The sequence below is a fragment of the Taudactylus pleione genome, unplaced genomic scaffold (genome assembly GCF_031769625.1).
Source record: "Taudactylus pleione unplaced genomic scaffold, aTauple2 ptg000656l, whole genome shotgun sequence".
Classification (NCBI taxonomy): Eukaryota; Metazoa; Chordata; class Amphibia; order Anura; family Myobatrachidae; genus Taudactylus; species Taudactylus pleione.
Genome location: NW_028285058.1, coordinates 1,979,189 through 2,002,157, shown reverse-complemented (window position 1 = coordinate 2,002,157; position 22,969 = coordinate 1,979,189). Strand labels below are relative to the sequence as shown.

Genomic DNA, 22,969 nt, shown 5'->3' with positions numbered 1-22,969 from the left:
GGGACAGACCGGAGGCTGCTGGTAGTGGCGGCGGGCCCCCCCCATAACCCGTGGGACCACTAGACCACCAGGGATAACCGGCAAGCGGGAAGCCAGCATCCCTGGGGTTATGGCCAGCCAGGGGAGGAAGCCTTCCCTGTCAGCGGCTCCTCCCCTCAGCTCAGCGCGCCTTTCAGCACGCAGTCTGGCGTCGCTGAGCTGCAGACTCTACGGCCACTCCTCCTCTGAGGTCTCTGGTGGCCATTTTCCCAGTGGCAGCGCAGATCTCAGGGAGCACGCGGACCGGTCCCCCTGTGTACCTCTCCCCTGATTAAGGACAGCGTACACAGCACTATAGCCCTCCCAGACACTGAATCTGGGCAGGTTGATTGTAGTGTAAAGGTGCAGTGAGTATATCTTCCTGCATGGTATGTGACTTTTTGCTAGTGCTGCCTGTCTGTGCTTATTTTCCGCTTACTGTCAGCTTATACCTATCCCTTTACTTCTCCTACAAGCCCTGCAGGTGTGTGGGGGAGGGGCGTTTCTACTGACCTCACTTATATAGATCACGTATTTGTGAGGTCCGTCACATACAGTTGTGTGCTACTCAGTGCCATATTGTGGGCTGTTGTTCAGCACACCGGTGAGTGCGTTTTACTTCTACCCTGGTGCCAGATATATAATATATTCTGTCATGTCAGACGAGGAGGTTGAGCGCTCAGTGGCTCCGGTGTTGGCCTCCTGCGGACGCTGTTCTGCAGGAGTAGATAGGGAGGATTTGTCACAGGATGGCCTGTGTAGTCGATGCCAGGTGGCTCCTGGTCCATCCAGACCTTCTCTGGCGCAGGAACCACCGTGGGCGATGTTTTCTCAAGTGCTGGTGTCTATTGCGGACCGTCTGTCTGTCCCGACTGCTCTCCCTACTAGGGCGGTGCCCCAGCCGACCATCCCCCATTCCCCGGGTGTCCCGCAGTTATTGCGGAGTCCTCCTGGGTCTCAATCAGTTGGTCCCTATGCGGGGTTGCCTATGTATATACAGGCTTCCCCTGTGCCGCAGCAGCCTGTGGTACCTTTTCAGGCCCCTATGGCGACGCCTCCACCATGGGTGGATGTGCTCTCCAACTCCGTGCAAAATTTGGCGGCCGCTTCCTCGGCTTTTCAGTCAATGTTGCAGACTGACATGCCTTCTAGGATTTCTAAACGCCCACTCATGACACGGGCTGCTCAGGTATCGGACTCAGAGGGTTCCTCAGATGATGGGGAGGTCCCTGATGACACGGACTCGGACGCCTCGGTCCAGGAAATGGATACCAAGTCGTCCATTAATGTGCGAGCACTAGTTAGGGCGGTGCGAGCTATTCTTCTTATAGAGGATGAGGCACCGGTTCCTAGGTCGAAGTTTCCTAGTTTCAAAAAAACTAAGGTGGCTTCTGCGGTGTTTCCCCTGTCGGATCAGTTGACGGATCATATGGCGGTAGCTTGGCAGGCGCCCAGTAAGAGATTCCTTCCTCTGAAGCGGTTGGCTTCTAATTACCCCTTCCCTGAGGCACATTGTAAAAAATGGGAAACTCCACCGGCGGTGGATTCCCATGTCACCCGTTTAACTCGGGGCGCCACCTTACCATTACCGTCGATATCCTCGCTGAAGGATCCCACGGACAGGAAAGTTGAGACTTGCTTAAAGTCTATTTACTCCCTCTCCGGGGCGGTGGCCCGACCGTCCATGGCCATTTCCTGGGTGGCCAAGGCCATTGAGGGGTGGGCCAATGCATTGGAAGATACCTTCCCGGACGACGCTCCGGATGTCCAGCGGGCGTTGTTGGGACAAATGAGGGACGCCGCTTCTTACATTGGAGAAGCTTCTTTAGATGCTAGTCTGCTGACCTCGCGGGTATCGGCTGCAGCGGTGTCTGCCCGCCGATCCTTATGGTTGCGGTCCTGGAGAGCGGACTCTGATTCAAAGAAAGGTCTGGAGGCCTTACCTTTCAATGGGGAATTACTATTTGGTCCGGACTTGGACAAAATAGTGGACACCCTGGCTAAATCCAAGTCGGCCTTCCTCCCTTCGGCGGCACTGCCTGCTAAGGTTCGGAGTTCGGCTTTTCGTTCCTTTCGGGTTCAGGGTAAAACGAAAGGTCAGTCCTTCCCGAGACAGTCTGCGAGTAAGACGGCCTCTAAACCCAAGAAGCAAGCCTGGAGTGCTCGGCGCCCTTCTTCCAAGCAGGAAGATAAACCTGCGGCCTGATGGGACGGGCCTCCCTCTGGGGGACCTCAGAGTGGGAGGCCGACTTCTTCTATTTGCCCAGTGCTGGCACAATACCACCACGGATGCCTGGGTTCGAGAAGTGGTCTCCCAGGGGTACGCCCTGTCTTTTCGGCACAGACCACCCCACCAGTTTTTCTGCACAAGTCCTTCTCAGAACAAGACCAAGGCGTTACAGGTTCAGGAGGCTATAGAGTCCTTGCTGAAAGCAGGGGTCATTGTTCCCGTTCCTCTATCACAACGAGGGACGGGGTATTATTCATCTCTGTTTCTGGTGCAGAAACCCAATGGTTCTCATCGCCCTATCCTCAACTTGAAGTCTCTGAACAAATTCCTCAGAGTTCCCAAGTTCAGGATGGAAACGTTACGTTCCATCATTCTGGCGATGTAACCGGGGGATTACATGGTGTCCCTGGACATCCAGGACGCCTACCTCCATGTTCCGATAGCATCTTCACACCAGCGGTATCTGAGGTTCGCTATCCTTCAACACCACTATCAGTTCCGGGCGCTACCCTTTGGTCTCTCCACGGCACCGAGGGTGTTCACGAAGATTATGGCGGTCATGGCCGCACATCTTCGGAACCAGAATGTACGGCTACTGCCGTACCTGGACGACCTCCTGTTGCTGGCGAGCTCCCCGGAGGTACTGCTTCAACATCTCCACCTGACGATCGCTTGCCTGCAAGCACACGGGTGGTTGATAAATTGGAAAAAGTCCTCTCTGATTCCATCACAGCGGATGGTTCATTTGGGAGCCCTGCTGGATTCGCGTCAGCAAAGGATCTTCCTGACTCCGGAGAAGGTCGCCTCACTACAGCTGCGGATACGCAGTTGCCTGAGCCGTTGCCGCCTGTCGGTCCATTCGGCTATGAGAGTTCTGGGGTCCATGGTGTCGACATTCGACATGGTGGAATTTGCCCAGTTCCATTCCCGGCCCCTGCAGGGGCTGATTCTATCAGAATGGAACGGGTTACCTCACCGGATCCGCTCTCAGGTGCTGGTGTTGTCTCCGGACGTTCGGCTATCTTTGGCTTGGTGGCTTCAGACAGCTCATCTGGTCGAGGGGCGCCCATTTTGGATCCCGGACTGGGTCCTGCTCACGACGGATGCCAGTCTCCGGGGTTGGGGGGCAGTGACCGGCTCTTTGTCGCTTCAGGGTCGTTGGTCAGCGGAAGAAGCACTTCTCCCCATCAACATCCTGGAACTGCGGGCAGTATACAAGGCCCTGCAGTCGTCCGGCCCCGCTCTTCACGGAAGGGCGGTACAGGTGCAGTCCGACAACGCCACCACGGTGGCGTATATCAATCACCAAGGCGGAACTCGCAGTCAGGCAGCGATGTCGGAGGTGTCTCGTATCCTGTCTTGGGCGGAGGGTCACATTCCAGCGATCTCGGCGGTCTTCATCCCCGGAGTCCTCAATTGGGAGGCGGACTTCCTCAGCCGTCACGACGTGCATCCCGGGGAATGGTCGCTTCACCCAGAGGTGTTTCAGCTACTCGTGGACAGGTGGGGACTGCCGGAGCTGGACTTGATGGCCTCCCGTCACAATCACAAGTTGCCCGTTTACGGGTCAAGGACAAGAGACGCAGGTGCAAGTCTGGTGGACGCGCTGTCGGTGACATGGACGTTTCACCTGGCGTATCTGTTTCCTCCGATATCCCTGCTTCCTCGGGTTCTGCGGAAATTCAAGCAGGACGGCGGCATGCTCGTGCTGGTAGCTCCGGCGTGGCCCAGACGTCCTTGGTACTCCGATCTGAGGAGCCTCTCCATCGACGCTCCGTACCTTCTTCCTCAACGTCGGGACCTGTTGTCTCAGGGGCCCTGCCTTTACCCGGATATGGGTCGGCTGTCTTTGACGGCGTGGCTCTTGAGACAGCCGTCTTGAGGTCTCGGGGCTTCTCCAGTTCGGTTATTGGTACGATGCTCAGGGCACGCAAGCCTGCTTCAGCACGGATTTATCACAGAGTGTGGCACACTTACTTTCAGTGGTGTGAGTCCAGACTTTATGATCCTCAGGTGTTCCGAGTTTCTAGGATCTTGGAATTTCTTCAGTCAGGATTGGATCTCGGCTTACGCCTTGCATCTCTGAAGGTTCATGTGTCCGCCTTGTCCGGGTGGTTTCAACGGCGGATTGCAATACTACCAGACGTTCACACCTTTTTCCAAGGTGTTCTCAGGATCCAGCCTCCCTTTGTGCCTCCTGTGGCTCCTTGGGACTTGGCGGTGGTGCTACGGGTCCTGCAGGGTCCTCCGTTTGAGCCTCTTGAGGCGGTGGAGCTCAAGTGGCTGACATTTAAGACGGTTTTTCTCCTGGCAATTGCTTCGGCCAGGAGGGTGTCTGAATTGGGGGTGCTTTCCTGTCGCCCTCCTTTCCTGATTTTTCACCAGGACAGAGCGGTGCTCCGCACTCGTCCTGAGTTTTTGCCCAAAGTGGTCTCGAAGTTCCATATTAATCAGGAACTTGTTGTGCCAGCTTTTCAGTCCCCTGATCTTTCAGCTGGTGAGACTTCCTTAGATGTGGTCCGGGCGCTTAGAATTTATGTAGACCGGACGGCTTCGGTTAGGAAGTCTGATTCCTTGTTTATCCTCTTTGGTTTTCACAAGAGGGGTTGGCCTGCCAACAAACAAACGTTAGCCCGTTGGCTTCGTTCCGTTATTTGTGAGGCTTATGCACAGGAGGGCTTACCTGTGCCATCCTCTGTTAAGGCTCATTCCACTCGTTCTGTGGGTCCCTCTTGGGCTGCTAGACGTGGCGCTTCTGCTGTTCAGCTGTGTAGGGCGGCCACTTGGTCTTCAATTCAAAAGTTTTTGAGGTTCTATGCGTTTGACACCTTTGCCTCTCAGGATGCATCCTTTGGGCACCGGGTACTCCTTTCAGCACAGGAGCGTCCCCGCCCTTAGTTGTACTGCTTTGGGACATCCCCAAGGTCAACCCTGTGGACCCCCTATGGACCCTGAAGTAGAAAACAAGAGATATGGTAAGAACTTACCTTTGTTATCTCTGTTTCTACGAAGTCCATAGGGTCCACAGGGCGCCCGCCCTGACGCACCTGGCTTCAAATGGGCTGTGTGGCTGGTCACCGGTTTTCCATCTCCTATTGCTGTGAGTATGGTTTCTTGTGTGTTCCAGTCTTCCTTCTCTCTGTTCCATATTCTCCTCCGGCCTAGGCTGCTTACCAACTGAGGTGCCTGTGGCTCGGGGGCGGGGTATAGAGGAGGACCCAAGTGCATCCTGGGAGCTAAAAGCTTAACTGTGTGGTGCCCATGGATCCTGTTCCAGCTATAACCCCAAGGTCAACCCTGTGGACCCTATGGACTTCGTAGAAACAGAGATAACAAAGGTAAGTTCTTACCATATCTCTTGTTATTTCTCTTGTCACTACTAGTTATTACATTCTCATGCTCTTGAGACTGGTAACACCTATTGGAAACAATGTAAAACATGTTTAGTGTCTCAGAACGGTGGCAGCATCTCTGTGGGCAGAACCGGTATTCCGTCACTTATTCACTAAGGTCCAGTGACCTCACGGAAGCAGGATGGCCTTAGGTTAGTATTGCTAGTAAGTGATTGCCTTAATGAATAGTCTAAGCCTTCGGAACTGTTCTGCGGCAAGCTGGTCTTGTTTTAGTAACATTGGGTGTATGTCCTTATGCTTCGAAAGCCAAAAAAATCAACAGCGCCATAAAATTCCTTCCCCTTGGCTGCCTAAACCATAATGGTTTTAAATCTTAATGCTGTTTGGTTATTCTTTGGAGGCATTCCTTTTAGAAACAGACAGGTGTCTCAAATATTTAGGTCAGTGGGAGGCAGATGTGTCTCAAATCCATATAGCTTAATTGAATGATCCGTTTCACTGTGCTGGTCTTTAGTGATACTATAACTTTGCTATGGGGTTGTCCTGTATCCTACACCAATCTGAGAGCACTGCTTCTGTCTATAGATACCACAACATATTGGAGATGGGGGAGAAGCGCAAAGACATGCTGGAAAAGAGCTGCAAGAAGTTCATGCTGTTCCGGGAGGCCAATGAGCTGCAACAATGGATTAATGAGAAGGAATCTGCGCTCACCAATGAGGAAGTGGGAGCGGATTTGGAGCAGGTGGAGGTGTTACAGAAGAAGTTTGATGATTTCCAGAAGGTAAATGAATCTTCCTCCAGTCAGGGTCTGTGATTTTGTACAGACCCTGTAAGCCTTTGCTGTACCCATTTCCCCTATAGCTTGGATAGAAACTCTTATAAGCTGTGCCCTAAACAGATTTTGGAATTCAAGCCAAGAGCAGGTTGGCGGTGGTATCTGCTGGCCAAGAGGTGTGCTGGGGGTTTATCGCAGTAGCTGAGTCGCTTGTAGATAAAGTAAACTTTATAGTTTCTGCAGTGATCATTCTGGCAATTACTGCATCTGTGGCCTGAAGGGAGGATGGGGAAGTAAGGGTAATAAAGTCTTTGCAACATCCCCTTTGCCTGGAAGTGAGCACCACCCTCTAGTGAATGGTATGGGGGACAGGCTGGAGATCGTTACCATTACTGCCAAGGCAGGGAACAGATGTTGAGTTCACAGTAGAAAGAAATCGGGGAACCATGGGTGTCACTTAATCAAAACTGAATATGACCTAGGCCCTGTGAACTGGGCCTAGGTCCATTTCTTAAGGACAGTAAGCTAATCTGTATAAGTATGTTGTATATGGAGGGGCGTGGGGGAGGAAAAGGATACAACTTTTTTTTTGTAATGTAAGCTCTCCAGGAGGCAGAGCCATTAATCACCCATTGCAGCCTGTGAAATATAAGTGTTTTAAAAAAACCATAGTAAAATATATGAAGTGGGGGGGGGTATGCTCATAATGTTAGAACCGTGTGAGAAGTTATGTACCTGAATGCAGGGAAAACTGGCTGTAAAGTCTCAGAGGAGCAGAGTACATCTATGGTTCTGAATTAGAAACATGACTGAAGACTAGTTACATATTGGAACCCATAGTACCCTATCTGATCCCTGCTTTTAGCCATTTAGTGGAGTATGTCTAATGAAAGCAGGTATCCGTTTAGTTGCCGTTGGTTATAGTAAATATTTTCTACTTGTTCCATTGTATTACATTTCCTTTATGAGCTATAATAAATGTTTCTGACCATGTGTTCTCTTTTAGGACCTGAAGGCTAATGAATCCCGTCTGAAAGATATCAACAAGGTTGCCGATGACCTGGAATCTGAAGGGCTCATAACGGAAGAAGTGCAAGCTGTACAACAGCAGGTGGGACGTTGTTTTTTTCTATGAAGGGAAATACAGATTTTATTTATATCTTTGCACAGGGTTTATTCTAAGATATCTTGTGCTCGGCCTGGTGCGAGACGTTGCAGACATAAAACCCACTTCTAGCAACACAGCCTCTTAAGGTTATTGGTGTAGAATCCAGAGCCCAATCTGATGGTGTACAGAATAAATGGTTGTGGTAATGGCACAATATAAAGCCCATTCCATAATATATGCTGCAGCAGTAATAAACCCAGGAATTCTCATTGGCTTCCGTGTTTCCCCATCATTGGTAGTAACTAAGGGAAACAAATGGATAGATGGTGCGGGTAGACCAGGGGTCTTCAACCTTGGCCCTCCAGCTGCTGTGGAACTACACCTCCCAGCATGCACTGCCATAGTTTTACCATGCTGTTCTATCAAAAGGGTGGCAGTGCATGCTGGGAGGTGTAGTTCCACAGCAGCTGGAGGGCCAAGGTTGAAGACCCCTGGGGTAGACCATCATCAATTTACATTTATTAAACGTACAAATCCTAAAAACAGAAACAAAGATCCAGATTTTAAAAAAAGATAACAATGTTGCAATTATAGTACATACACCAGACTAAGCGACCTGCGTTTACCCATTCAGCTAGGCTGGCTGTCATTCTGATGTATGTGCTAACAATGTTGCATTTATATAATTTTGTTTTAAATCTGTATCTTTGTGTCTGTCATGCCCCTTTTCTGTTATTTTGGTAGTAACTAGCCCATGTATGATACCCATTGCCTGGGATTGCTGGGCACATGTACCCAGCACTAGTAGTAGGCAGTAGTTTGACCTGTGCTCCAGCTGCTTTCTCCTAGGTTCCTGCTTACTGACCCTGTTCTCTTTGCTGTGCTTTCTTACAGGAGGTGTATGGCAGCATGCCACGGGTAAGTACAGCAGGTGCAATGCCTTGTTTTTATAGCCTGTACCTAAAAGGGGTGGTAAGAGGGTGAGGAGTGGCAAGAAAGCACTATAATCTCAGAACAGATTATGCCCATTGAACATTGCGGTCAGACTAGGAGGTAATGATTATACAGACTGATAGTATATTTCTCCTTCCAGCACGTTGGTAAAAATAGACCAAATCGGTTTCTGCATACAGAAAAGAAATGTGTATTTTTTTTTTTATTTTTTTTTTAGTAACTATACCTCCTTTTTCTTTATTGTAGGATGAAGCAGATACCAAAGGCGCATCTCCATGGAAGGTAGTGGTCGTTTTATGTCCTACTATAGACCTCATTGCACTATGGAAGTGATTAACGATTCTTGTATAGCGCTTTCATATAACTCCTCTCTTTACAGAGGATATTTAGTCATTCACCTTCGTCCCTGTCCCAGTGGAGTTTGCAGTCTATAGTCCCCATCACACAGCCACACACTAGGGTTCATTTTAGTCTGTGTTTCTTTGGATTGTGTGAGGAAACCAGGGCAACTAGGGGAAGGTCCTACACAAAGAGGTGGGGAACATACAATTCTACACAGATGGGGACTGGTTGGCATCTAACCCATGGCCTCCAGTTGTGAGGCAGTAATGCTAACCACTGTGGCACAGTTTGCCATAATTATGGATGATATGAAGCGCGAATATCCCTGTAGCACAAAATAATCAAAGGTGCCAGGACAGTTCTCCCCTTTCCCTTCTGCCAAACACACCACCAGAATTGTCTACAGGATATTTGTGAGCATATGACACCTAAAGAACCCGTTCCGTAAAAAAAAAGAAACTTACTGCACCTGGAAGTGTTTTGTATTTTTATGAAACTAATGTTTCTTTACTTTTTTTTTTTTCTTTTCTTTTAAATAGTCTGTAAAGACCGCTGTGCACGCTGTGGCCACATTTAATTCAATCAAGGTAAGTACCGGGATTCTGCATGATGTAATCTGTCCTTTTGTTGGCTGGATACTGTTTGGCAGGACCCCAGCCCCCGTACCGCTCTGACTTTGTGTAGAAGGTGACTTTCCACCTATTCTCCTGTAGGACCTGAATGAGCGTTGGAGGTCCCTTCAGCAGCTGGCAGAGGAGCGAAGCCAACTCCTGGGCAGCGCTCACGAAGTGCAGAGATTCCACAGGTAATGAGGGCGGCTGGGCGGGAGCACTAACAGCAGATACTTACCATAAGGAACTGCGCAGGAATCTCAGTGCGGCTCAGAATCATTCTGGGTTATGTAGTAATGGCATAGTCTGAGAACTTGAAATGTGACATAGGTGACTAAGGGGGAGTACTTTCTAACTGTCCCTTTTCAAACCCAGCCTGTAAAGTGACAGTTAAAGTGGAGATAGATGAAGTACCAACCAATCAGCTCTCTCCAAGGCTTGGTACACCTCCCCCCTAAGTAGGCTTGCCAGCATTTCTAAGGATCATGAATAATTTCAAATCCAAATTTTGTGATCTGCGTGACGAGCTTTACAAAACCAATATTCAGTACTTTGTGTTTTTCTTGTTGTAGAGATGCTGATGAGACAAAAGAATGGATTGAGGAGAAGAACCAGGCTTTGAACACAGATAGTTATGGCCATGATTTGGCAAGTGTCCAGGCTCTGCAGCGCAAGCATGAGGGATTCGAGAGAGATCTGGCTGCTCTGGGCGACAAGGTAATGGGCTCCTAGCAGTTGTTATAGGCTGCACACATTGCAATCCAGTCTTACCGAACCATTGGAAACTGCGCAGATCTTTATCTATAGCACAGGCCACCCTACTATGTGATGGTCACACAATGACTAAGGGCCTGATTCAGAGTTGGGAATAGACAGCGAGATAGCATTTAACTGTGTACCTGGGCAAACCATGTTGCAATGCAAGGGGTGTAAATACATAAATTTTTTTGCATGTAGGGTAAATACTGGCTGCTTTTGCATGTAGCTCACAAATACTGCACAGCTTTATTATTACACTGCACTTTAGATGTCAGTTTGGACACCTCCCTCCCAAATCTAAATCTCTCTGCACATTTTAAATCTGCCCCACCTGCAGTGCAGCATGGTGTCACCAAGATAATCAGTTGAGAGAGAGATCTCACTCTATTCCCAACTCTGAATCAGACCCTAAGTACATTGTTTATGATGGCGCCAACTGAAGTGGTGGTATTGGCCATAATGTGTCCAGCCCAGATATTAGTGTGCAATCACTTGTGCTTATTGGATTATGTGGGAGGAATATCTCTGTAATGCCTTCTCGTTTCCTAGGTGAATTCCCTGGGAGACACTGCCCAGCGCCTCATCCAGTCTCATCCAGAGTCGGCCGATGACATACAGGAGAAGTGCACCGAGCTCAACCAAGCATGGAACAGCCTTGGCAAACGGGCTGACAAACGTAAGGAGAAACTGGGAGATTCTCATGACCTGCAGCGCTTCCTGAGTGACTTCAGGTAGGAAACTCTGATAAATACCTATAACAGGAGCTGCTGCTGTGTGATCACCATGTGGTTATTTTCACAAACTTATTAAGACTAGTCTGAATTAGGTTGAGCTGCTACACACATACAAAGCATGGGGTCACAAACCTGTTGTGATGGCACATGCGCGTTTAGCTTGCAGCTTGATTGCATCTATAATTGGACAGACTTCCAACTAATTCTTGAAATCAGTGTTGGATGTCTATCCCACATCATTTTTGTATTAACTCTGCTTTTATTTCACAGGGATCTCATGTCCTGGATCAATGGCATTCGTGGCCTTGTGTCATCTGATGAACTCGCCAAAGACGTCACCGGAGCTGAAGCTCTCCTGGAGAGGCACCAGGTGGGTTGTAGCAGGGTATCTATCGCCTCTCGGATGAGCAAAGCTTTAATACTTCTCTCATGCAATATTTTACCATTACTCTCTTCCTACCACTTAGGAGCATCGCACAGAAATTGATGCCCGAACCGGCACTTTCCAGGCCTTTGAGCAGTTTGGGCAGCAGCTGCTAGCTCGGGGGCATTATGCCAGCCCTGAAATAAAGGAGAAGCTGGACATACTAGACCAAGAACATGCCAGCTTGGAAAAGTCCTGGGTACAGCGCAGGATGATGTTGGATCAGTGTTTGGAACTCCAGGTAATCTTTTTTTCATGGTCACCAGCCGTAGTTCCTCCCTCCATTATCTCCCATTCAGTGTTATCGGACGCCTTTTTTTATTTTTCTTGCAGCTCTTCAACAGAGACTGTGAGCAGGCAGAGAACTGGATGGCAGCTCGTGAAGCTTTCCTCAATAGTGAAGACAAAGGGGATTCCCTGGATAGCGTTGAGGCTCTCATCAAAAAACATGAGGACTTTGATAAAGCTATTAATGTGCAGGTAAACTCTGAGACCATGCAGAGGAGCAGGGTATTGTCCAGCTTCATAGGGAGTGAGGACCAAGAGCCCATTTATACATCTCTCCAGCCAGGTCATCTCTGCACCCCAGACAGCATTAACTGGGCAGATTGGGAGTTATTATTGGGTGTAAAATATATTCGTAGACCAGTGTGCTTTAATCTGCTCTAACATCTGTTTCACAGGAGGAGAAGATCGCTGCCCTGCAGTCCTTTGCTGATCAATTAATATCTGCCAACCACTATGCCACGGGAGACATTGCTGCCCGTCGTAATGAGGTTTTGGACAGGTGGGTTGGAAATGTATAGGATGTATTTGGAATTGTGTTTTTGAATTTAATTAAATGGGCAGACTATGTAAACTATTTTGGTCATTTCCAGCGGTCACTGCCTTTCTAAGTAGCTTGTACCTTCCGCAGATGGCGCCGTTTGAAGGCTCAGATGATCGAGAAGAGATCCAAGCTTGGCGAATCTCAGACTCTGCAGCAGTTTAGCAGGGACGTGGATGAGATTGAAGCCTGGATTAGTGAGAAGCTGCAGACCGCCAGTGACGAATCCTACAAGGATCCCACAAACATCCAGGTGGGTGCCAAACAAGAACAGATCTGTGCAAAGTCCATTCACATGCCCCTTTTTTTTTTATTTTTTTTATAGAAGGCTAAATGTTTGTCACCAGGATTTTCATGGATCGTCATTTCTAGGGAGCAATTGGCGTAGTCATGCATCCCTATAGGCTAGTGTTAAATGATGTTGGGGCTTGTATTGTAGGGTCTGGAGTAACCGCTTCTGAGCTATTTGGTCATCCTATTACCTGACTACTATAAGCCTGTGCAATGTAAAGTGTGGGCAGATGGGAGAAGAACATGTTGACTTTTGTAAGAAGGACCAATTAATGGCTTAACCATAACTAAAGTCTTTTTAGGTTTCTGGGTTGATCTTTAAATTGACCGTTTTGTAGTAACTTTTGGCCTACAGAGTGATGAAATTTTACCCATTCATGCTTCATGTTATATAGTATACTGTACTCAATGCCTTCTTTTCTTAATCTGTTTTATAGCTTTCCAAACTACTGGTAAGTGGTCAGGAAGTGTTTTTGTGTTTCTCACCTCCGTATGTACGCATCCATTTCAGTTTCTCTTCATCTGTTGCAGCCAGTCACGCCTGTCTTGGTTTTTCGTATTGTAGTAATTTAGTTACTGTCAGCTTATTCATTTTTGCCATCTGTACTATGGAGTTCTTTGTTTTATCGTCTCGGCAATACACGCTCTGCATGACGCCTATTAGTGGCTGCTGTAAGTTATCAGGACCCCTCCCCTTCTCGTTTGCCTGATTATTTCAGCCTTAATGAAGATGGGAACTATGCCTTGAAAATGGGCTTGTCCTATAATTACACTGCAGTGTGCTGATCAACGACCCCAATGTAGAAGCAGCCATTTCGTTAACTGAACCAATATTTTGTCTATTAACGAAGTAGCAACCGGTGATATGACCATCTTCAATGTTCTTTGCATTAACTCAATCCAAAAATGCCCGCCTACATTCTGTAGACCGCAGGTCCAGTCTAATGTGGGCAAATAGTTCTTGCAGAGGACAACGTGTGTAAATTGTTAGTAATTATTTAGAATTATTTGCTCAAAGCTGCAGGGGCCATCTTTCCATGTCACCATCGCCATTTTGGTCTCTTTCCTCTACTTTGTATGGCATGCCAAAAGATTTCATAAGTAGCTTTCAAAAGGAAGATAGGAGACATGCTAAAATTGCAAATGGCTGATCTGTCATTTGATGGAGTATTCAATCAAATTTATGTCCAGTTTAATGTGAGCTTTATACCTCATGCAGAACGTGCATTAATTCCCCGCCTAGATGTCTGTGGAACGTTGCTTTTTTTTTTTTTTTTTAAGCTTATTAATGTTCAATGTATTCATTACATCATGTAGTCTTATTGTTCATACAGTACCCTTAATTCTCCCTAATCCACTAAAATCCAGTACAGTGGTCTAATGTCCAGTACGCTCTTATCTACCATCTCCCAGAGGTTTATAAACAAAGTGTGAGATTATCTCGCACCTTTTACTGCTCCTATGGAGTTTTGGTAATCAAACGCTTCACGACCTAGAGGTTTTTTTTTTAAGGGCAATTTGTGGCTTATGTAAATTATCAAAGAACAATTTGTAACCTATGGTCCCTTTATTCATAAACCGTCTAGATAGACTTCATTTAGCGCAGTCCTGAAATGATCTCAAATAACCGCTCACTTTTATGTCCTGCAGAGCAAACACCAAAAACACCAGGCATTTGAGGCAGAGCTTCATGCCAACTCTGACCGTATCCGTGGCGTCAACGATATGGGAAACTCCCTCATCGATCGCGGTGCTTGTGCCGGCAGTGAGGATGCAGTGCAGGTGAGGAGCTGCTTACAAATCCAGCTTAACAGATTGCCTATGTGTCGTGCTGGTTTGGAATTTTATGCGATCTGGGCAGTAAGGCCTCTTCAATGTGTTATTTATGGCTTCGGGGCAGTGACTTTTGTGTGCCTAATAACCAAGTGTCTGTACAACAGTCCTGGAGGATTGCGTATGCATTTCAAGATCATTCAAGTTTAAACCCTTTTCTATCCAGCGCCCTTATAATTAAACTAAGTTTGTTTTCTAATAAAGTACACCTATGCATTACTTCGTTGGATGCTATCGAGATTTCATCTCTTTTTGTCCTTCGTTCATGGAGTTAAAGGACCCCATGTGTTTTTATTTCAGGTTCGTCTGGGAGCACTTGCAGATCAGTGGCAATTCTTGGTGCAGAAGTCTGCGGAGAAGAGCCAGAAGTTGAAGGAAGCCAACAAACAGCAGAACTTTAACACTGGCATCAAGGACTTTGATTTTTGGCTTTCAGAGGTAGGAGAAACCAATGACTTGGATGAAACCAAGAAGGTAGAGTTCCGTCCATATATACAGTATTCACATACGTTGTATTGTCACCAGGTGGAGGCTTTGCTGGCTTCAGAAGATTATGGGAAGGACTTGGCATCTGTCAATAACTTGCTTAAGAAACATCAGCTCTTGGAGGCAGATATTTCCGCCCATGAGGTTAGCATGGAACTTAATAGTATTTTTTGTTTTGTTTTGTTTTTTTATTTACCTTTATTCAAATACGAATTTGGTAGAGAATCATGAGCTCTTCTATTGTCCCCAGGACCGTCTAAAAGATCTAAACGGCCAGGCTGACAGTCTGATGACCAGCAGTGCTTTCGATACCTCCCTAGTGAAGGAGAAACGCAATGCCATCAATGACCGCTTTCAACGCATCAAAAGCATGGCATCTGCCCGCCGCAGCAGGCTGAATGAGTCTCATCGCCTTCATCAGTTCTTCAGGGACCTCGATGATGAAGAATCCTGGATCAAGTATGTTCTCACAAAACCCTAATAATGTGGTTTCGCACAGGCTAAGCCTAGATAGATTTACTAGATTTTTTATGGTGAAATGCATTGTATAATCCAGGAGGGCATTTTGTTAGTGGTCACTTTTACCTTAATAGCCAATCTGAGCCTGAACAGTTCCAGTGCCCATGTTCCATAGCTTTTAAGGCTGTAGAAGCCTTCATTAATTATACATTTTTATTGCAAACAGGGAGAAGAAGCTCTTGGTTGGTTCAGATGACTATGGCCGGGATTTGACTGGTGTCCAGAACCTGAGGAAGAAGCACAAGAGATTGGAAGCTGAGCTGGCGGCTCATGAGCCTGCTATCCAGGTATATATAATTGGCAACGCCTATGTTCTGCTACTATTGTGTAGGAGACCAGGCCAATGACAGGCGCATCAAATTTGTTTAGGGTGTGCTGGACACTGGAAAGAAACTGTCTGATGACAACACTATTGGAAAGGATGAGATTCAGCAACGACTGGCTCAGTTTGTGGAACACTGGAAGGAGCTGAGGCAGCAGGCATCAGCCAGGTGAGCACTCATCAACTCCTTATTTAACAGGTACAGCTCTATTAGAAATGTATAATGTCACTTCAAAGATTTCCAGGTCTATTTCTCAGATGGTCACTATAAGAACATCAGCTTGAAAGGTACAGGTCGTTGTGCATTGTTAGACCAGCATCATTACTGTAATGGGATTTGATTTTTGCAGGGGTCAAAGGCTGGAAGAGTCTTTAGAGTATCAACAATTTGTAGCCAATGTGGAAGAGGAGGAAGCCTGGATTAACGAGAAGATGACGCTGGTGGCCAGTGAGGACTATGGTGATACTTTAGCCGCCATCCAGGTGAGACAACCACTACATGTTTCACCAACTCTAGGTTGATGGTCAGTGACCGTACTTGGTCAACCTTGCTACGTCTTTCTTATTCCCAGGGATTGCTGAAGAAGCATGAGGCCTTTGAGACTGACTTCACCGTGCACAAGGAGCGAGTTCATGATGTCTGCACCAATGGGCAAGACCTCATCCAGAAGGTGAGCTACATTTTGGCATCCGGTAGAGTTGTATTTGTTCAGCCTCCTGACGGGTTATCTAGACTTTTAGACTTGTATTTCTGTTTCTTAGAACAATCACCATGTGGATAACATAAGCGCTAAGATGCAAGGCCTTCGAGGAAAAGTGGCAGAGCTTGAGAAGGCAGCCGCTCAGCGCAAGGCCAAACTCGATGAGAATTCTGCCTTCCTTCAATTCAACTGGAAAGCCGACGTGGTGGAATCATGGATTGGTAAGACGTACATAAATCTGAGGGCCGCTTCCACAATGGCAATATTTACACCAAAACTATAACACACAAATATTTAAAAGGCTGCTGAGAATCTCTTGTAAAACCTTAACTTGTAAAGGTCCAATGTCTTGCACTGATGTAACAGAACCTGGCCCACCAAATTAAGCAGACATACTCTGTATATAGCATTGAAGGATGTCCACTCTTTTTGACTATTTATACGCCTGTTGCCTAAAATCATTGCCCTTGCGTTCTGTAAAGATATTACAGGTGATATTTTGTAAGCTCTAATAGCCTTCAAAATTGTCCTTAGGTGAGAAAGAAAACAGTTTGAAAACTGATGATTATGGCAGAGACCTGTCATCTGTGCAGACGTTGCTTACTAAGCAGGTGAGTGGAGTTTAGATATACATGTACCCAGTTTATCATGTTGTGAAGCCGAAACTTAAATGCGTTCTTTTTTACCAGGAAACCTTTGACGCTGGGCTCCAGGCATTCCAGCAAGAGGGCATCACCAACATCACTGCACTAAAAGACCAGTTGGTTGCAGCCAAGCACGTTCAATCCAGGGCCATTGAGTCCCGTCATGCCTCCCTAATGAAACGATGGAACCAATTGCTCGACAACTCTGCTGCGCGCAAAAAGAAGCTTCTGGAGGCCCAGGAGCACTACAGAAAGGTTGGATGATGGTTTTTATAATACATTGCACATGCTTCCAGCAACGTCTAGTGAATTGTTTACATGGACATGTGCAAGGAATAACCATTTCTCGTTTTCTAGTATAACCACTGCCTCCTAAAACGTTTGTTTCTTTCAAAGGTTGAGGACCTATTCCTGACATTTGCCAAGAAGGCATCTGCCTTCAACAGCTGGTTTGAGAACGCAGAGGAGGACCTGACTGATCCAGTCCGCTGCAATTCCCTGGAAGAAATCAAAGCTCTGCGCGAGGCACACGATGCATTCCGGAACTCTCTCAGCTCCGCACAGACTGACTTCAACCAGTTAGCTGAACTGGACCGGCAAATCAAGGGTTACTGTGTGGCCTCTAACCCTTACACCTGGTTCACCATGGAGGCTCTGGAAGAGACTTGGCGTAACTTGCAGAAGATCATAAAGGTAAGGTAACCATACTGGAGACCAGGGCTACCACCAGTATAAGTATCTGTTTGCAAACTGCAGTTGTTGGGTCCTAATTTCGTAGCAGAAGCAGTTTAAGGTGCTTGGTTTTATCTCCTTCTAGTAAGATCTTGGTTTTTCTTTTCAGGAACGTGAATTGGAGTTGCAGAAAGAACAGAGAAGGCAGGAAGAAAATGATAAGCTGCGCCAAGAATTTGCCCAACATGCCAACGCATTCCACCAGTGGATCCAGGAGACTAGGTTACTAATTCTTCCCTCCACCAAGAGCTCTATGTCTTGTACATTGCATTTGTGTCCTTCAGCCTGAGTCCATCTATGTTTAGTTTCAAACCGTTGCTTAACTTGTTATATAATCTATGATCCGCTTTTATTTTGTAATTTTATATCTGTGATGCTTAAACTGTTTTTCACTTGTGTGTGTTCTTCTTTCCCCGTCTCTGTGCTGCTACCTTCATTTGCCTCTTGTCCGTAGGACCTATCTTCTGGACGGGTTAGTATTTTGAGATTTTCTGACTCACAAGTGTTTTGATGTTATTGAAGTGGGTTTGTATAAAGTTTGGGTTTAGAGAAACTGGTTTTGTTCTGGTCCCAGAAAATGTAACCTGCTCAGGGGTGGCCAAAGTCTAGAATGGGGGTGGAGAAGTTGGTATCACATTAGTGGTCATTTAGCTCTTGTATTTTTTTTTTTAAAGCTGCAAATTATTAGTTTATAACATCAGTTCTGTGGCTACTGTGCAAGAAAAAGAGGTAGACAATCTGTGGCTCTCTGCTTTGGTGGAAGTCTGTTTGGGCCTATCGGAACTAGTAATTCCACTAAAGCTGGTGAGCCCACAGGTGCTATACTTTAGAAGTGAAACGTAAATTACTCAGGTAATTTAATTATTGGAAAAGAATGAAAGCCAATAACATTATCCAAATGGCATTTAGAAACCATAAAAATAAAATGATCTGGACACAATTCACACATTAATGGTGGAGAGTTGTAAGGTTCTTTTAATTTTCAGATTCTTTCCAAATTCATCATCATGTGGCCTTTACTTGGGTAAATCCAGAATAACCTGCACTGCAAGGTGGTGGGGGCATTCTGTTTCCTGATCCATGTGTTGTGAGTGTGGGGAATTCACCATTGGGTCTCTCTCCTTTAGCATAGCCTATCGCAGAGTCATACGTGTGTATCAGTATGAAGTTGGGGATGATCTATCTGGAAGGTTTCGTTTTTCTCTTATTCCTTTTCCCCACTGGTTTTGTGGCACTCTGTTATGCTTTTTCTGTACTAAAACACACTGAGTCCCGGTGCGAAGGGCTTCTGACCTTCAACTTCTACCCTGCAATACTGGTGTGGCTAAGTAACCAGCAATACTGAGGCCCGCTGTTGTCCGCAGGGCTGAATAGGGATTTAAAAAATACTTTTTGTGGAACTTGTGAGCAATTAATAGGGTTTTCTACTTTGAATATTTTTATCCTATCCCAACCCTATTTAGAGAGTACCATATTTTACACCAGATGTGCTTCACTTGTAAACCCTGATGCCTTGCTGGCTGCTGCTAGTAGACTAGCCTTAGATTATATTATATTGCACTCTCAGTACTGCGCATATTAATCAGCTGTAAGTGTCAGAAGTTTCTGGGGAAACCTGGAGCTTCATTCAAATGCAATACGCATAACTGTTTCAAGAACCTGCAACAGTAGCCGTCCCCACTGCGTATTAAGGTGTGTGTGGCTGGCTTTAAATATTTAAAATATGGTACTCTGTATAAGTAGGTGGTATATAGAGAATCCTAACTTTTAAAGTGGAGAATCCCATTCATCTATCACTATTGTCCAGCACAGTATGCTGTGAGCCCCTAACCCCCACGTATTGCACCATTTAGGCACAAGTGTGTGTGTGTGTGTGGGCACCTGTAGATTAGAGGGCATCCGCCTTGTTCTGGTTGGCTGGAGTGACGTAGCTGAGTGGCTGTGAACTTTAAGCAATGTGGGGGTGTCTTGAGCACATTCTGATACCTCACATCCTTGTGTTTTGGGCTCAGATACACTTTGATTGCTCACTAACGATGGTGTGGCTCCTTTATGGGAGAGGCTTTAATTTAGTGATCTTGAGGCACTGGTCTACTCTTACACCTGTGTTACATGCTGGGTTCAGTTGTGTGGGAAAATAGTGCTTGGCATGGAGCTATTCTTGTGGAGTCTGCTCTACATTAACATGAAGCACAGTGTGTACGTACAAATCCTGGTTTCTGATTATTCAGAAAAGGTACAGTGTGCTTTGTTAATTGCAAGCCACTCATGTACAAAACCCCATAATCTCCTCTCACTGATCCATGTTTCTGTGCAGGTCTTGTATGGTTGAAGAGTCAGGAACACTGGAATCTCAGCTGGAAGCCACAAAGGTTTGTGCTGCTCTGGCTCGATCTGTCCCCATTGCTCAGGAAATGCCTCCATTTCTCTTGTGGCCTCTGACGTGGTGTTTTTGTTGCACTCCAGAGAAAGCATCAAGAGATCCGTGCAATGAGAAGTCAGCTGAAGAAGATCGAGGACCTCGGAGCAGCAATGGAAGAGGCCTTGATATTGGATAATAAATACACGGAACATAGTACAGTTGGGCTGGCACAACAGTGGGACCAATTAGACCAACTGGGCATGAGAATGCAACACAACCTCGAGCAGCAAATCCAAGCCAGGTGAGAGAAGGAAACTTGTTTAAAGGTCTTTTCTCAGATGAAAGGTTAAAATAAGGCATGGTAAATTTACTAAATGCTTCTCGCAAATGTTTTAAGTAGGAGATTTTAATACGGCAATACTATTCAAAGCAAAACACGCCATGCTTTGCTTGAATAATATTGCCGTTTTAAGTTGGCCTGCTTAAACAGAAACCGGCACTTAGTAACTTTACCCGTAGGTGTCAATTTAGAATGTCTTGTCCAAAATTCACAAAAAAAAAAAAAGTTTGGGTCAAAATACAGAGCTTGCATGGAGCAAATAGATTATTGGAAGGTGGAATCTTTGTTTCCTGGTGCATGGCTTCATTCATTTAATGATAAAATATTGATTCAGCCAGTACAATTCAACTAGCCTACTCTACTGGAGTGTCCAGGGGAATCCCGTTTTGTTGGGAATACTAGAAAGAAAAGGTTACCTCCTACAACACTCTCTCACTTCCTAGTAAAACAGACAGGGGGCGCAATAGCATGGACCAACGATTTGTGGCCTTACACCATAAGTGAACGTGGCCTAATGTTGAGACGCGTCCGGCCCCACTCCCACATTGATGAGCTGCAACTCCCTTCTGGGAGTGCTCCAGAAGGGGGAAAAGTTAATGTTGGCACGAATGGCTAGTGCTCAGCTACTTTATAGTCTACAGTCTAGTCATAACTAATATCTCTCCAGTTAATGTGTCTGTGTATCCAGTCACACCTATTGATAACAACTTGAACCCAACAGCAGCCTAACCATATGGTGCCTGAATTGTAGCCAGAAGACCTGGACTGGAGACTTGATCACCCTCATCTCTTCATTCTAAGAACTGGAAATTGGGAACAATTACAGTAATAGGATATACCAAACTAAGAGGGTTCTATTATACGATTGATATTTAGGACTAGAAATGATGACCGTACACAAGGGCTTTTGATGGTCTTATTCTAATTCTCTCTTTCAGAAACACAACGGGTGTAACAGAAGAAGCACTGAAAGAGTTCAGTATGATGTTCAAGTGAGTATCTTCTACCTGTTTGCTTTGTGAGGCTTATAAACTATTTCCTAGACTGCAGCTTCTAAGGTCAAACCTTTTTTTTTTCCCCGCTGCACAGGCACTTCGACAAGGACAAGTCTGGCCGTCTGAACCACCAAGAGTTCAAATCCTGCTTGAGGTCCCTTGGATACGACCTTCCGATGGTAGAAGAGGGAGAGCCTGATCCAGAGTTTGAAACCATATTAGATATTGTAGATCCCAACAGGTAAGTAATCCAGAATCCAAAAACAAAGGTACAACTTTGTTACAGTTTTTTTAAATCTCTTAAAATCCTTTTTTCTATTTTCTTCTTGCCAGAGATGGGCACGTGTCTCTACAGGAATACATGGCGTTCATGATTAGCAGGGAAACCGAAAACGTGAAGTCCAGTGAGGAGATTGAAAGTGCATTCCGAGCGCTGAGCACAGAGCAGAAGCCGTATGTCACGAAGGAAGAACTGTACCAGGTGAGAGACTGGTGCCCTCACAGCCGGATGTGCCCAGACTTTGCCCTCTGACCATAACTTTATGATGCTTTAGGCTAGTTAGGCTAGGGAAGTGGTTCTCAACTACAGACCTCAAGTACACAAACGGGTCATGTCAGGATTTCTCTGTACGGAAACTGACCGAGCAAAACAAATGAACTCACTTCTGCATAATTAAAGGATTCATGACCTATATGGGGTTTATAAAGTTCTGTTTGTATACATTGTGGATTAGGAAACCATGATTGTGCCACTCAGATGCCAGGTAGGGGACCCAAATGACTTGACTGTTGTAGTGATTGTGCCAATGGAAGGCCATATTAGTTGTGAGCTTGTCATGCAGTGATTGGGCCAGGTAACTGGATTACTTCTGTACTACGTTACTGCACCCATAGCTGTCGTCTTCAGACTGCATTTTCCAACATGCGCGTCTGATCAGATTGTGACCTGGCTATGATTCTGCATAGCGCTGGTTTGATCAGTCTTTGTGACATAAATGCGACATCCAGCAATTCTAATCTCAATGTTCTTCCTTTTCAGAACCTAACACGTGAACAGGCAGATTACTGCATCTCGCACATGAAACCATACATGGACAGTAAAGGCCGTGAGCTGCCCTCGGCATATGACTATGTGGAATTCACACGCTCGCTGTTCGTGAACTGACGTAGCTGATTTAAAGCCCTTGCTTGTGCCTGCTGACTTTAGCTGTGCATGTCTTCTCTCACTCCATCCCCTGTGTCCTCACTGTGCCGTCATTGCTTTTAGCTTTGGGTTTAGCCAACTGAAGAAGCAATATAAGCAGTGTGCTTTAATAAATGTTAATTATTCAACGTGATGTGTCTTTAGACTCTTTTTTACTAAGGAACATGTAGAAGCCATACTGCTCTCTGTAAGGGATATCCACCTATTGGTAAGATTCTTGTTGATGTACAAATGGATGCTCTCATAATTCTAAATAAAGGTGTTAATCCTCCTGAAACGTCATAAAATAGAAGCTACATTAAGCCATACACTGAGGCTACCGATGTACTCAAGCTGGGAGCCAAAGAATGACCATGTCTGACTCACTGGTGTCCATCTATATCAGGGCCGTAAGGAGGGGGGT

General features: G+C 46.2%; 1 protein-coding gene across 4 annotated transcripts in view; it reads left to right on the top strand.

The window, feature by feature from the left end:
• SPTAN1 (spectrin alpha, non-erythrocytic 1) overlaps positions 1 to 22,694 on the top strand; it is a 59,365-nt gene extending 36,671 nt beyond the window's left edge. For 2 of the 4 annotated variants that reach the window (XM_088455493.1, XM_088455494.1), the window contains 34 exons: positions 6,187 to 6,385; positions 7,386 to 7,490; positions 8,382 to 8,405; positions 8,688 to 8,723; positions 9,323 to 9,370; positions 9,497 to 9,588; positions 9,967 to 10,111; positions 10,703 to 10,884; positions 11,158 to 11,257; positions 11,355 to 11,552; positions 11,645 to 11,791; positions 11,995 to 12,098; positions 12,228 to 12,390; positions 12,866 to 12,880; positions 14,079 to 14,210; positions 14,562 to 14,699; positions 14,787 to 14,891; positions 14,998 to 15,206; positions 15,433 to 15,553; positions 15,636 to 15,757; positions 15,939 to 16,071; positions 16,161 to 16,259; positions 16,351 to 16,510; positions 16,824 to 16,900; positions 16,979 to 17,188; positions 17,330 to 17,626; positions 17,775 to 17,887; positions 18,120 to 18,137; positions 19,983 to 20,037; positions 20,132 to 20,328; positions 21,306 to 21,359; positions 21,457 to 21,603; positions 21,696 to 21,843; positions 22,402 to 22,694. In XM_088455493.1, coding sequence (XP_088311619.1) covers positions 6,187 to 6,385; positions 7,386 to 7,490; positions 8,382 to 8,405; positions 8,688 to 8,723; positions 9,323 to 9,370; positions 9,497 to 9,588; positions 9,967 to 10,111; positions 10,703 to 10,884; positions 11,158 to 11,257; positions 11,355 to 11,552; positions 11,645 to 11,791; positions 11,995 to 12,098; positions 12,228 to 12,390; positions 12,866 to 12,880; positions 14,079 to 14,210; positions 14,562 to 14,699; positions 14,787 to 14,891; positions 14,998 to 15,206; positions 15,433 to 15,553; positions 15,636 to 15,757; positions 15,939 to 16,071; positions 16,161 to 16,259; positions 16,351 to 16,510; positions 16,824 to 16,900; positions 16,979 to 17,188; positions 17,330 to 17,626; positions 17,775 to 17,887; positions 18,120 to 18,137; positions 19,983 to 20,037; positions 20,132 to 20,328; positions 21,306 to 21,359; positions 21,457 to 21,603; positions 21,696 to 21,843; positions 22,402 to 22,527 — 4,219 coding nt within the window. In that variant the 3' untranslated portion in view covers positions 22,528 to 22,694. The remainder of the gene's footprint in view (positions 1 to 6,186; positions 6,386 to 7,385; positions 7,491 to 8,381; positions 8,406 to 8,687; positions 8,724 to 9,322; positions 9,371 to 9,496; positions 9,589 to 9,966; positions 10,112 to 10,702; positions 10,885 to 11,157; positions 11,258 to 11,354; positions 11,553 to 11,644; positions 11,792 to 11,994; positions 12,099 to 12,227; positions 12,391 to 12,865; positions 12,881 to 14,078; positions 14,211 to 14,561; positions 14,700 to 14,786; positions 14,892 to 14,997; positions 15,207 to 15,432; positions 15,554 to 15,635; positions 15,758 to 15,938; positions 16,072 to 16,160; positions 16,260 to 16,350; positions 16,511 to 16,823; positions 16,901 to 16,978; positions 17,189 to 17,329; positions 17,627 to 17,774; positions 17,888 to 18,119; positions 18,138 to 19,982; positions 20,038 to 20,131; positions 20,329 to 21,305; positions 21,360 to 21,456; positions 21,604 to 21,695; positions 21,844 to 22,401) is intronic. The other 2 variants (XM_088455495.1, XM_088455492.1) reach the window with 1 other exon arrangement.
• The last annotated feature ends 275 nt before the right edge of the window (positions 22,695 to 22,969 follow it).